The 13115-nt window shown below is 36.9% G+C and overlaps 1 protein-coding gene across 5 annotated transcripts in view; it reads left to right on the top strand.

Annotated features, from left to right (window-relative positions):
- The window catches only part of LOC143253185 (transmembrane anterior posterior transformation protein 1 homolog), a 50990-nt gene that overhangs the window by 25244 nt on the left and 12631 nt on the right, over positions 1-13115 (top strand). For 4 of the 5 annotated variants that reach the window (XM_076506610.1, XM_076506627.1, XM_076506646.1 and 1 more), the window contains one exon: positions 4561-4620. The exons of the other annotated variant lie outside the window; for it this stretch is intronic. In XM_076506610.1, coding sequence (XP_076362725.1) covers positions 4561-4620 — 60 coding nt within the window. The remainder of the gene's footprint in view (positions 1-4560; positions 4621-13115) is intronic. 5 annotated transcript variants of the gene reach the window in all.

The following is a 13115-nucleotide window of genomic DNA, read 5'->3' on the forward strand; positions in this document are numbered from 1 at the left end:
CAGTTGCTGGACTAGACCATGTAGCAAGGCTCGGCCTGGAGTACCACGTTCCAATGCTACGACCTGCAGGTAGCTTATCACAGATGCAATACAGTTGACTAATGCTTGGACATAATCATTAAAAGAGAGCCATCGTGTGAAGAACACTTGCTTGAGTTTGTTGCTTATCTCTCCATACAATGCTTTGCTCTCTTCCAGAACCCGACACAACTTGGGAGAATATTTCAGGCTTTTTGCAAACTGGTCCAAAACTGAAATGTACTTCACAAGGTATGACACCTGGTTTGCTGCCTTTTCAGCTGCCAACTGTAATCTGTGTGCCAAACAATTACTTGTTGTTATCCATGGGCATTCCACCATAAATTTTGTAGCAACACCTGTTTTTATTCCCACCATGACATTTGCACCATCAGCTGCAAGTCCAACCAAGTCAACATCAAACAATCCTCGATCTGCCAAGATTGATGCAAATTTTGTTGTAGATAAAATCAGCCCCAGTGTTGGTCAGCTCATACACAGCAAGGAATCGACTTGTAACCTCACCTAATGATGAAAGATACCTGATATAAATTATCAGTATAGAGGTGTTTCCTGCATCATTTGCTTCCTCTGTTTCAAGAGCAAAAAATGGGAAAGGCAATGCCCAAAAGTCTGCCTGCATTTCATTCTGAACTACATGGTTTAGGGCACTGTACATATTATCCAGAGACTGGCTGTGGGTGTATATGAAGCTTTTGTTCCACTTTGTGACTGAGTCTGTAGTTTCTTTAGATAAGTCACTCCCTGTTAAAATATATATATAAGAACTCGTGTTTTGAAATAAGACCACCAATTAAAGTAACAAACAAGGATATTTGAAAAAGTTGGCTAGCTACTTAATTTTTGATAGATATTTTCAAAATGTTTCACTTTTAGAAAATTGTCAAATTGCCTTTTGTTTTAAGAAAATACTGTAGAAAGCAAAGTATCTTATTAATACTAGAATGAAGAATATTTTTACATTGAATACTTGTAGTGAAAGGAGGGAATGAAACTTCACATTTGGGATGGCTTCCTTTGCTTGTACAAGTAATGTGGCCATCTGTGCCTGAATGCCACCTTTACACCCCACATACACATTCACAGCAGCAGTTGACATGCCCTTCTTCAAAACTTGTGATGCTACTGCACTGCAATGATCTTCTGATCGTGCATGCTTCACCAAGTCTTTTTTAGGCTTAGTAGCAGTTTTCCCAGTGGTAGCATAAATATTTGTCTTCTTGTTGTCCCTGCATAATTTGCAATGAAATGTATTTTGTTGGGAAACATGTTCCAGCCAAGGAAACTGTGAAAACCAAGTTTCTTTAACAACTCTGTGAAAATTGTGGGTATATTTTTTTCACACTGACAGTCTGATCACTGCTTCAAGCTTCAGTTTCTTCAGAGTTGTCTTTTCTTTTGGAAGTGGATTTCCCACCATCAGTTGATGTTGTTGCTTTGACCTTCTTTTGAAAAAACTTGATATATCCAACTGTTTAGACATCTTTTTATCTGATTTAGGAGTTGTCATGATCTCAATTCAAACACATGTCAAACAAAATTTGGGATTTCCACTTTGATACAGACTATCTGTTGGTTTGACAAAAGTCAGGTTTTCTCTGATTACTGTTTGTGTACCAGAGGCAGAATAAAACATGTAGCATAAAAAATGAAAATAAAAGAAATCATTAGCTCAGCTGAGTAATAAGTTTTTAAAAATTTAATTTGTTAGTTATCATATCCCTGAAATCATAGAAATACATATATAAAGAAAATATAGATTACAGTCAGAGGTAGTTTTTAAAGACGTTTCTTGTTTCTTCAACTTGCTGGGGGGTACCTCTGGTCATTTGTCATCATTGATGGTGTGGATGGCGATAAAAACCACGAAAGCTGTTCAAGACTGAAACTTGAGCAGAATAAATAAAAGAAAACCATCCAAGACTGAAAAATTATTATCTTTCACCACTGTGGCAAAACCAACACTAGATATTTTAGCCACAGGCTGTTTCTTTTCACCAATGGTGATGTGGCTAATGGCTAGAGGAAGCCTAGTCTTCTGTGGCAGAACACAGGTATTCTATTGTGTAACTTTGCACTTAGCAATAAACAAACATAATAGTAATATTTCAATTATTTGTGTAGTTAGAATTATAAAATATAGCAGTAACAAGAAATCCTTAACTCGATTATTTGATTATTTTCCATTTTTGCAGCCTATGACACTAACTGATTACACTAAACAACTTTCAGTAATAATGAAACATTAAAATGGAAATATCTGGATCATTGGATAATTATAATAATAAAAGAAATAATATGTGGAAACACTAGTTGATTATTTTCAGTTAGTATGCTATTTTATATGATGCTAATTGATCTATTTCATTCTCATAGATAGGTGGTTATATTTCTCACTTCTGTTAGCTAGGTTTTAAAGAAGACATAGACTGTGCAGCCATTAGGTACACCTATCTTGTATCAGGTTGGACCTCCCTTTGCTTTCAGAACAGCATGGATTTATTTCATTGCTGGAAACATAACTTAGGAATTTTGGTCCATGTTGACTCAATAGCATTACCCAGTTCATGCAGATTTGTTGGTCACATGTTCATGCTATGAACCTCCTGTTCCATCTTATCCCAAAGGTGCTCTATTGGACTGAGATCTGGAGACTGTGCAGGCCACTGGAGTATGTTCAAGTCACTGTCATGTTCATGAAACCAGCCTGAGATGATGTGTGCCATGTGACATGGTGCATTATCCTGCTGGAAGTAGCCCTTAGGAAATGGGTAGATTATGACCATAAAGGTATGCACATGGTCATCAACAATGCTCAGGTATGCTGTGGCGTTCAAATAACGTTCAGTTGGTATTAAGGGGCTTAAAGTGTGCCATGAAAACATTCCACACATCATAACATCACCACCACAAGCCTGTACAAGGCTTGACCCATGGATTCTTGCTGTTTACACCAAATTCTAGCCTTACCATCTGCATATTGTAGCAGAAATCGAGATTTATTAGACCAGGCAATGTTTTCTCAATCTTCAGTCATGCAGTTTTGGTGATCCCATGTCCACTGTAGCCTCATCTTCTTGTTTTTAGCTGACAGGAGTGGAAACTGGCATGGTCTTCTGTTGCTGTAGTTCATCTGCTTTAAGGTTCAATCTCATTCAGAGATGCCCTCCTACACACCAATGTTGTAAAGAGTGGTTATTTGATTATTTGTCACCTTCCCGTCAGCTTGAATGAGTCTGGCTATTCTTCTCTGACCTCTCTCATTAACAAGGTGTTTTTGCTCACAGAACTGCCACTCACTGGATGTTTTTTGTTGTTGTTTTTTCCACCATTCTCTGTAAACTCTAGAGAGTGTAATGCATGAAAATCCCAGGAGGTCAGCAGTTACTGAGATGCTGGAACCACCATGTATGACACCAACAATCATTTCATGGTCAAAATTACAAAGATCATGCATCTTCCCCATTCTGATGTTTGGTGGAACAACAACGAATCGAGTGACCATGTCTGCATGCTTTATATATTGAGTTGCTGTTTCACAATTTACTGTTTAGCTGTTTGTGATGAAGAACAGATGTACTTAATAATGTGGCCACTTGAGTGTGTATGGAATTACACTGTTTTAGATCTCTCTATAATTTTTAAGTTTTCCAATCTTTTCTCTGTGTAAATAAAGTTCAACATCCATTAGATTTTCCTTAGAAATATTTGAACTAAATATTGTCAAATCTATAAGTGTACGACTACCTTAGCTTGATATTATTTCTCAGTATCAAATTTTTCATCATATAGTGTATTGGTATTGGCTTAACCTCTGATTCTATATAAGCATTTTTATGCATTGTGTAACATTGGTACAACCAGCATAGGCACTGGATCTTATTATATAGATATTAATTTATTCTGGAACATGTTTTCAACTTAATTTTCTTTAAAAACATAATCTTCCTTTAAACACATTTATTGCTTTATTGTGTAACATACTCTCTTACTAATCTAACTTAGTGTTAAACAACCAGAACAACCAGCTGATTGGAACGTAATTTTTTTCTAAATAAGTAAAAGAAAGTAATTTACTTTGTTATAATGATCATTTGAATAATGAAAGTTCATGAGCTGCATAAAATTGCATTTAAAATTCAAATTTATTCATTATTTTATGGTCTGTAAAAGAAATTGCAAAGTGTGTGATTTTTAATCCCTTGAAATAAAACTTAGGCATGTAATTTAAAATTATTTGGAGTATCATATCTCCCAAAATCTTCATGGCCAGCATGCAACTTACACTCTGTATGAACTGATTACCTTGCTGCTTGGGATTACAAGTCCACCTGAAGTTTTATCATTAGTATGCAATAATTACTGATGGTCTCTATTAGCTAATTGTCCTCTTGCTTGGGGCTTTACTCTTATTAAAGCCTATAAGAGCCTGTGTTTGTATATAAACAGTTTTAATTCCAATGCAGTAAGTACTTCATAATTCAAATTTTACACCACTCATTTCTCTCTATTTTACTATAGGTGTATAGAGATTACACTGTGAGTCTAGCTTATGACATGGCTGGTAGTAAACTGAAAAATGTAAGTACACTTTATAATGAATAAAAATAAGAAGCATACAAGTTGTTGTGTATTTGGCAAAGCCTGTTTGAAGAAATGTGATATTTGTTAAGGGTTTTTATAGAAAGTTTATTGAGAAAATGTAACATTTATAAAATTGATTTTAAACATTTAACAGAATTTTTTCAAAAGTATAGAAATGCTTACAAAAGGATCAGTACATTTTAATGAGAAATATTGCCCATAAATAACTCATTTATACAGTTATGCCAGTCTGTTTTCTTCATGTTTTGGGGCAAAACAATTCTAATCATGACTCAGGCATTGCATTGTTTACACTCACTAAGTGATATCCAACAAATTTAATGTATGGTTAATATTAGTTTCCTTTTGTTTCCAGTTAAACAATGGATGATTTCATACTAAACCCACACATTTCCTCCTAATTTTGTGAATGATAAGAATTGGATTTCTTTATTTTTGTAAAATATGTCTTGCATCTTGTTTTTTAAACTATTGAGAATATTTTTAACTACAGTACTTATTAAAACAACTTTCAGCACTTGCTGAAATGGGAGATAAATCTTATTTATGAAAATCTGCATGTATGTGCTTACAATACTGAAGTACACATAACTTTTACAAACAATGGAAGAAAATAGCCAAGCATAACATTTAAACAGATGATAGGCTTGGACAGCTAAATCTGTGTTTGTATTATATGTAAAAGTGATTTCTCCTTTCTTCATATTCTGGTTTCTTCCCTTTCCTGTATCCTAAATGCCTACAAAACCTTTACAAAAAAAATTGTAAAAGGTTTGAAACTTTTCAGTTTTCTACTCAATGATATTTCTGTTCTTGTCAGAAATACAATATAAGCTAATCAGTTTATAAAACGTGACCTTCTGAATGTTCTATAATACCGTGTGACACTTCATCAGTAATGGGCTAAACATTTAGGAGAAGTGCATGGGATTTGATGTATAATAGTACCACACAGGAAAACATTCGCAAATGTGGCAACTTTCAAACTAGTAACTACTGAAACCATATCAAAATGGAGGATAATTGAATAAATGTAATTAAAGATATTTTTTACTTTTTTAATGCTTAACAAAGTAGAATATTTTAAATTAATATGTAAAGAGAGGTAGCTGGGAGAATAGCAAAATCAGTTTTTATCATTTCACTTAGTTTTAAAGAAAAATAACAATAGAAAACAAAACTAAGTGTGTCATGATGAACTTGTAAGAATGAACTGTTAGGAACAATAGTTTTCAGTATTTGTTATTTAATAACTTATTTATATTTCCTTTATTCAGGAAAACTTCTTGTAGTTAACCCCTATTTCTAAAGAAATAATCATGGTTTGTACATTGGTCATGTAATCTTGTTTCTTGACTATATCATTGTATTTTTGGTACAGTGTTTTTGATAAGAGATTTTTAGATAAAAATGATTGTTTAACTTTATTACAAATGTTATGATTTAGGTAGTTTATATAGCTTGAGTGTTATATTTAGTTTTTTTTTAGAAGCAATATTTTATTGCAAGTTTAAATACATTACTGGTTTTGAATTATGCATTGTGTGGCTGAGTAATCATGAATTTGTGATTATTATATTATTACATCATGTTATAAGAATGTTCTGAGCTTTTTAATTGTTTTAATTTAGTATTATTGCATCATAATATCTAGTATTGTATAGAATGTTTTAGACCTCTGTGAGATAGAAATATGCATCAAAAATTGTTTGATAGATAGATCTAGATTGTGTTATTGCAAGTTTATCCTTGAAAAGCATATAATGATAGTTTTTTAAAGTGAAATTATCACTTATCATATTATAATAACAGAGTAGCAAAAAATAATTCATCCTGTTAATTTATATTCTAAAGTAACTGAACCAGCCTTTATTGACTTTGACAAAAAAAAAGAGAGACAATTATATAAATTTCTGGAATGTCATCTGCTGAACCCCTCGGTGTGGATTCCTGTACATGATGTAGGGACTTCCCAGGGAAGGTTCTGTTCTTTCAGTTCACATCCTCTGGGATCTAAGCATCCACCAATGTGTTTGCCGTGTGTGGCAACCTGTGAAGGGGAGGAGAGGATCCTGGTGGTTGATGGGTCCAATCTTTCACACCAATTTGGCCTTGAATTCCTGTAGACAGGTGGCCTTGGGGTGGCTCTCCTTGGGTCAGTCGGCCGGTCCACTTGGGCTAGGGTCAACCAAGTACCAGTGTTGGATGTTCTCAACAGGTGTTGTGGACATTGTATCTGATGCTGGTGTTTGGGTATAATGCTCAAGAAACCCTGGCATTGCTGCAGTGTCCTTGTTTGGCATTGTAGTGCATCCCCTTGTAGGGCTCTATGGTGGATGGGGTCAGTGGGCACCGAAATTTCCCTTTCCTTATTATGGATACTCCAATTAAAAATCTTAATAAAATAGTGAAAAAACAGTTTATGGGTAAACGACCGCTCCTTGAAGATTCTGAGCAGCAGTCCTCACCATTTGTACCACGTGTTGTATCTCATTTTCTTATATTGCATTCACTTTCAGACACATCTTTAGGGCAAATGTCTCCATTTTTCATTCAGAAGGGACAAGAGGGACTTGCTGGCTCTCCAAAGTCAGTAAATAAGTTTCAGTCTGGTGACATATTGGTGGAAACATCCACATCTCAACACAGTGAACTCCTCTTGCATTCAAAGGCAGTTGGGGAAATACCTGTTCAGGATACACCTCATGCTACTTTAAATTCATCATGAGGAGTTATTGTTGAGAGGAATTTGAAGAACATCCCATAGTCAGAGATTTCCACTGGTTTCTCCACCGAAGGAGTTTCTGCAGTGAGGCGTATCTCCACTAGCAAAGATGGAATTGTGGTGCCAACCAATGTCCTCATTCTGACATTTACATCATCATGTGCACCTGCCACCATCAAGGCAGGTTATCTTAATTGCAAAGTACGGCCATACATTCCAAACCCTCTCTGATGTCTCCAGTTTCAGTGGTTCAGTCACTCGAAAATGTCATGTCATGGTTCCTTGACGTGTGCTTGTTGTGGTGGCAAGGACCATCATGGCCTATGAGTGTGAAACAGACCCTCATTGCATCAATTGCAATGGCTCTCACCCATCCTACTTTTGTCTTGCCCTAAATCATTGGAAGAAAAAGAGGAGCAGCATTTGAAAACAGTTCATAACATTATTTATCTTGAGGCTCGAAAATGGCTGTGCACCACCTCATCTCAGACATATGCTGCTGCACTTCATTCCACAACTACAGTAGGAGTGGAGACAGATCTCTCTGTGCCTTCAAAAGAATCGTTCTCCAAACAAATGAAAAGTCTTTTGACCTCCATGGATAAAAAATTGATAAATCAACTTCAACACCTATCTCTGTCCCTTACATACATTCCAACAAATCCCACGATCTACATCCTTTGATTCCAGGTACAGGAATTTCCTAATATGCATCTTCTTCTCCCACCCCAAGATGCAAAACAATCATTCTTTCATGTCCTCAGTCACTGGAATCCCCTTCCAACAGCAACAACCTGCCCAATTGACCCAGGGCAGGATCCATGGAGATCGATAGACCTCCCTCGAATAAGGACAGTAAGGAAAAAATACATGGTTGTAAACAGAAGGGTTCTCCACCCAATTCACCTACACGTAAATAAAAATGGCCACCCTGATACAATGGAACTGTCAAGGTTTAAGTTTTAATCTGGATGACATCAAAACACTGATTGCTTCCTACTATCCTGTATGTCTTTCCTTACAGGAAACATTTCTGAAACCTGTCAATACAGTCACGTTTCAGCAGTTTTCTTTGTACAGAAATGACAGACTGTGTGATGGACAAGTGCATGGAGGGGTGGCACTGTTGGTTGATCAGCATGTGCCCACCATGTCTTTGCCACTTGACACACCCTTGGAGGCTGTAGCCATCCATGTTTCCTTGGGTCATACCATCATTGTTTGTTCTCCCTATCTGTCACCTGAAGAAACATATGATCATTCAGACCTTGATACTCTCACTGAACAGTTGCCATCTCCCTTCTCCATCCTGGGGGACTTTAATGGACATCATCTGTTCTGGGTAAATGCTGATATTGATAGAAGAGGTCTCTGTAGAGCATATGCTCTCTCATCACAACCTTTCTCTTTTCAATACTGGTTCTTCTACTTATTTCCATGCACCTAGTCAGTCTTTCACTGCTATTGATCTCTCAATTTGCTCCCTTTCATTATTCTCCCATTTTCCATGGAGGGTTGACAATAATCCACGAGATAGTGATCATTTTCCTATAATCTTGAAAGAGACTGGCCGTGGTCGATCCCACCCGACCCGCATGCCCTAGTGGAAGCTGGATCAGGCAAACTGGCCCTCTTTCACTGCTCTTGCAGAACTTGTAAGCCATCAGTAGATGACTCTGTGCTTTGTGGCAGCAGTAACTGACTGTATTATACAAGCAGCTGCTCAATGTATTCCTAAAACCTCGACACATTTTCCACTATATCCTCGTCCATGGTGGAATCATGCTTCCACATGGCATGGAAGGCTCAAAAATGGGCCTGGGATAATTACCACTGATATCCCACACTCTTGAACTGCATCACTTTCCAGTGGGCCCATTTCACTTTAACATCTACTTCTATCCAATTTTTCTGGATACCAGGCCACATTGGTATTCTCAGGAACAAGCTCACCAACACTGCAGCTAAGTCTATCTGCTGTAACACTATCACTGCTGTGCCTGTCCCATACATGGACTATGATCCTGTATTCAAGGCTTGGCTCTGTGCCAGCTGGCAGTTGACTTGAAGTGAGCAACATGAAAACAAGCTTTTCCAAATAAAACCCTATATTGGACTTTGGCCATCTTGCTTTCGTGAGGATTGGAAAGAGGAAGGTGTTCTAACTATACTATATTTGTCCCATTTCAATCAGTTTCTCTGTTTGGCCTTTTTCACCATAGAATTATTTCTCACCCATAGATGGGCTTTTTTTCAAGTTTATGAATGACCAAGATGGATATTGCAAATGCTTATTAGCATATCCTAATATCTTTTCATTCCTGACCCTATCCTCAGTTTGTTCACCATGGTATGATTATCAGTTTTGTGCTTTCCCTTTTGGACTTGCTTTGGCCCAGTATGTTTTTTTTGTTGGGTGGTCAGAGCATTCATATGATACCTACGTACAATCTCTTGGGTTGTGCTTTCATCATTAAATGAATGCCTGGCTACTGTTAGCCTGTTCTGAACAGGATCTTACCAGGCACAATCATCAGCTCCTCCTGCAGGCACCTTGAGTGGGCTGCTTAACTAAGTTAGAGAAATCATTCCTGTGATCTACCGAATAACTTTGTGAATTGGGTGTTTTTCTCAATACTCATCTCATTTGAGCCCAGTTTCTTCCTCTTTAACTTCATTCAGTGGAGCTTTCAGTTATCTGTGCTCTTACAGCTGTATTACAGCTCATAAGGTTCTATAACTTTTGGGGATGTGGTCTTTCATGGCAGCCCTTATCCCCCCAGATATGGCTTTTCAGTGGGTTCTTCATCACCATTAAAATCTTGCCAGGAATCCTTTGGAGGCTATTATTACCCTTCCTTCTACCCTTATCAATGATCTACAGTGGCAGTTAGACAAGGTTCACACATCAATGCACATCCAGCTTTATCCTCCTTATCCAGATTTGCATATTTTCAGGGACACATCCCTTTAGGGATAGGAAGCATAGGTTGATCAACCTGAAGCTTTTAGGTATAGGTCTGCAACCAAGTAGTCTTATTATATCCTCAAACCTTTCACTGTATGTTATGCTTTGGGTTGTTTTTCCATCTAGCCAAAAATCACCTGGTCATGATCCATTCCAAAAATTCGATAGTGATTGCTTATCTCAGTCATCAAACCAGCACCCATTCTTGATCAATTTTTGTTCATGTCAGATCTTTTTTGGACTCACTTGTTACATATCATTGCATGTCATATTTCTGATGCTTTCAGTCTTGTGAAATGGCTTTTCTGTCTAGACAAAATATATCCAATGGAGTGATCTCTCAATCTTCTTATTTTCCAGTGGTTTTGCCACATCCTTGAACCACAAATTGCCTTTGTTTTGGTCTCCAGTCCCTCATCCTCTTGCTCTGGCTCTCAATGCTTTCAGCAAGGACTGGACTAGCAAATACCTATGTGTCTATTTTCCCATATAACTTCCTCACCAGATAATTTTGATCTGCTGTGCCATTTCATGTCAATTCCTTCTGACTGCTCATTACTGGCTGGCTCAGCCATGGTTTTCATGGCTTCTTCAATTTCATATTACCCTTCCATTATCTATTCATCTGTCTTCATCATTCTCATTTACCAATGCTTCATCCTTATTTTCTTCATACCTGGTTTTTTTATCTGCTCCTTGTCAAGAAGATCTGTCTTGTCCTGATGGATGGAAGTTCATCAATGTTAATAGAATGTTATTTGCTGTTGATCTTTTGGTCAAGAGTTTTTTCTCTGTTCAACTCATTTTTTTATATAGTAGACTTCACACTTGGGTTTTTGATTGGTGGTTGTCTGTCTCCTCAGTATTGGAGTATCAGGTTCCATTATCTTTCATCTTTCATTTTCCTAATGCTGTAGAATATTTACTCCTTCTACTATTTTTCTCTTTTGATGCATTTCTTCCAGGTTTGTTTACTCCCATGGCTGGCAGTCTGTCCTCCCAGATTGGAATGTAAATGTGTTCCTTTACTGCCTCACTTTGCCTCCTTTGAACCACTGTCCATATGCTCCTTGTTTCACCTTTCACTTAGATTAATTTGTTTTCCTCTTAGTTTATGGGTACAAGGGCCTGATTTATTTGCTGTTGATGTGTCGTGTATTCTTTATCATTCTACACATCTTCTCCTTTATCTTGACTATTCTTTTCTCCCCAACATTTCAGTGATTTGCAAGAGTAACTTCTACTTTTTGCTAATTTTCCTTCCTTTTATTTCCTACTTATTGTAAGCCTGATCTGGATAGATTTCTGTGCCCTGTATGTACTCTTCTCTGTTATATTGGTGGTACAACTTCCTTCCATGGTGTCAGTTCCTGCCTCTTTATCCTTTGGCAGCCATCCTCTGTGATTTTTTTTGTTTCACCCTTACCAACCAGCTTTGGTTTTTAATTCATTTGGGGTTATTCCTCTATTGTCTTACTTCCTTTCTTTATTCTTGATGTCCTCATCAAATTTGGCACTATCTTTTCATTGGTGTCTCATCTTCATTTTCCCTTGAAAGAAATTCTTTAATCAAGCATGTGGATAACTCCTATCACAAAAGTTTCTCATTACTTAGATCATGGTTTCTTCCTCTTTGGGATCTCTCCTTTTGTCTGTATGTATTCTTCAGACTTCAGTGAGTTTTTGACTGGGTAAATTCATTTTGTTATTCTTATTTACTTTTTAAGGGAATTTTTCCCTTTTAATTATTACTCATTGTTTGAATCCCACTCTGTGGCAAGTGATGTTTGTCCAGGTATTCTTTTAGCCAATCAAATCTGGACTGTAAGGCCATGTAGACTTATACATTATATTTCCATAGTCATGCAATGCACATTGCAGAGATGAGATGTTCCATAAAATCATCCTCATGATGGAATTGTTTAATAAATTTGCCTGCCTTGGAGCATACTCACCAATGGATGACATGAGTAAAGCAGAAGGGGATAGCTGTTTAACATTGCCATGCCTTGTATTTAATAAATTGGTATGGTAAGTCTTTAAATATATAGTTTTATAGTCACCCATCACACTGTCTTAGGTGTCATTCTTCCAGACTCTACCACATCCTCCCCTTTTTTTATAGTGGAGTTTGAGAGTACTTACCACTTTCCAGTTATTGAAATACAAACAAAATATGGAAATAATTGCATAATTGTTTAGTTGAAAGTAGGGTGGTGATGTTCTTCTGAAGTAAATAACGTGATATTCTCCAGTATCAAAATTGCAGTTCATCCCTTGGATTAGGTTCCTTTATATAATCCCCATGTGGATGTCAGATCCCAGTGGTTGGGTTTTAGATTTAGAGTTGAACCAATCATCATGAGTTTTCACATATGTATTACAGATGTCTATATTCCTTCCTCATTTCTCTTGTTTCTCCATCAGTGTTGTTGATCATGGTGGTGGTACTTGCAGATTATTATGGTTCTTTCCCTTCTACTATCCCTTGATGCTTACTATTCCAACAATGTTAATGTGCTTGAGGCAGTTCTGGTCAATTTTAGTTTTGAGAAAGATAACTTATCTTACACAGACATCTTTTCAATACTGGATGTTGAGTTTCTAAATCAGTCTTTCTTTCTAACATATGTCCAACCCATGAGTCAGGGGTTTTCTTGATTCCCTGTGGTCTCATGAAATTGAAATGAAGACAGTAAAGTCCTCTTTCCTATCCCCCACCAAATGGCTGGGTTTTGGATTTAGTTGACTTGACACCAGCACGATTCTTTTTTCTAC

The sequence above is a fragment of the Tachypleus tridentatus genome, chromosome 1 (genome assembly GCF_004210375.1).
Source record: "Tachypleus tridentatus isolate NWPU-2018 chromosome 1, ASM421037v1, whole genome shotgun sequence".
Lineage (NCBI taxonomy): Eukaryota > Metazoa > Arthropoda > Merostomata > Xiphosura > Limulidae > Tachypleus > Tachypleus tridentatus.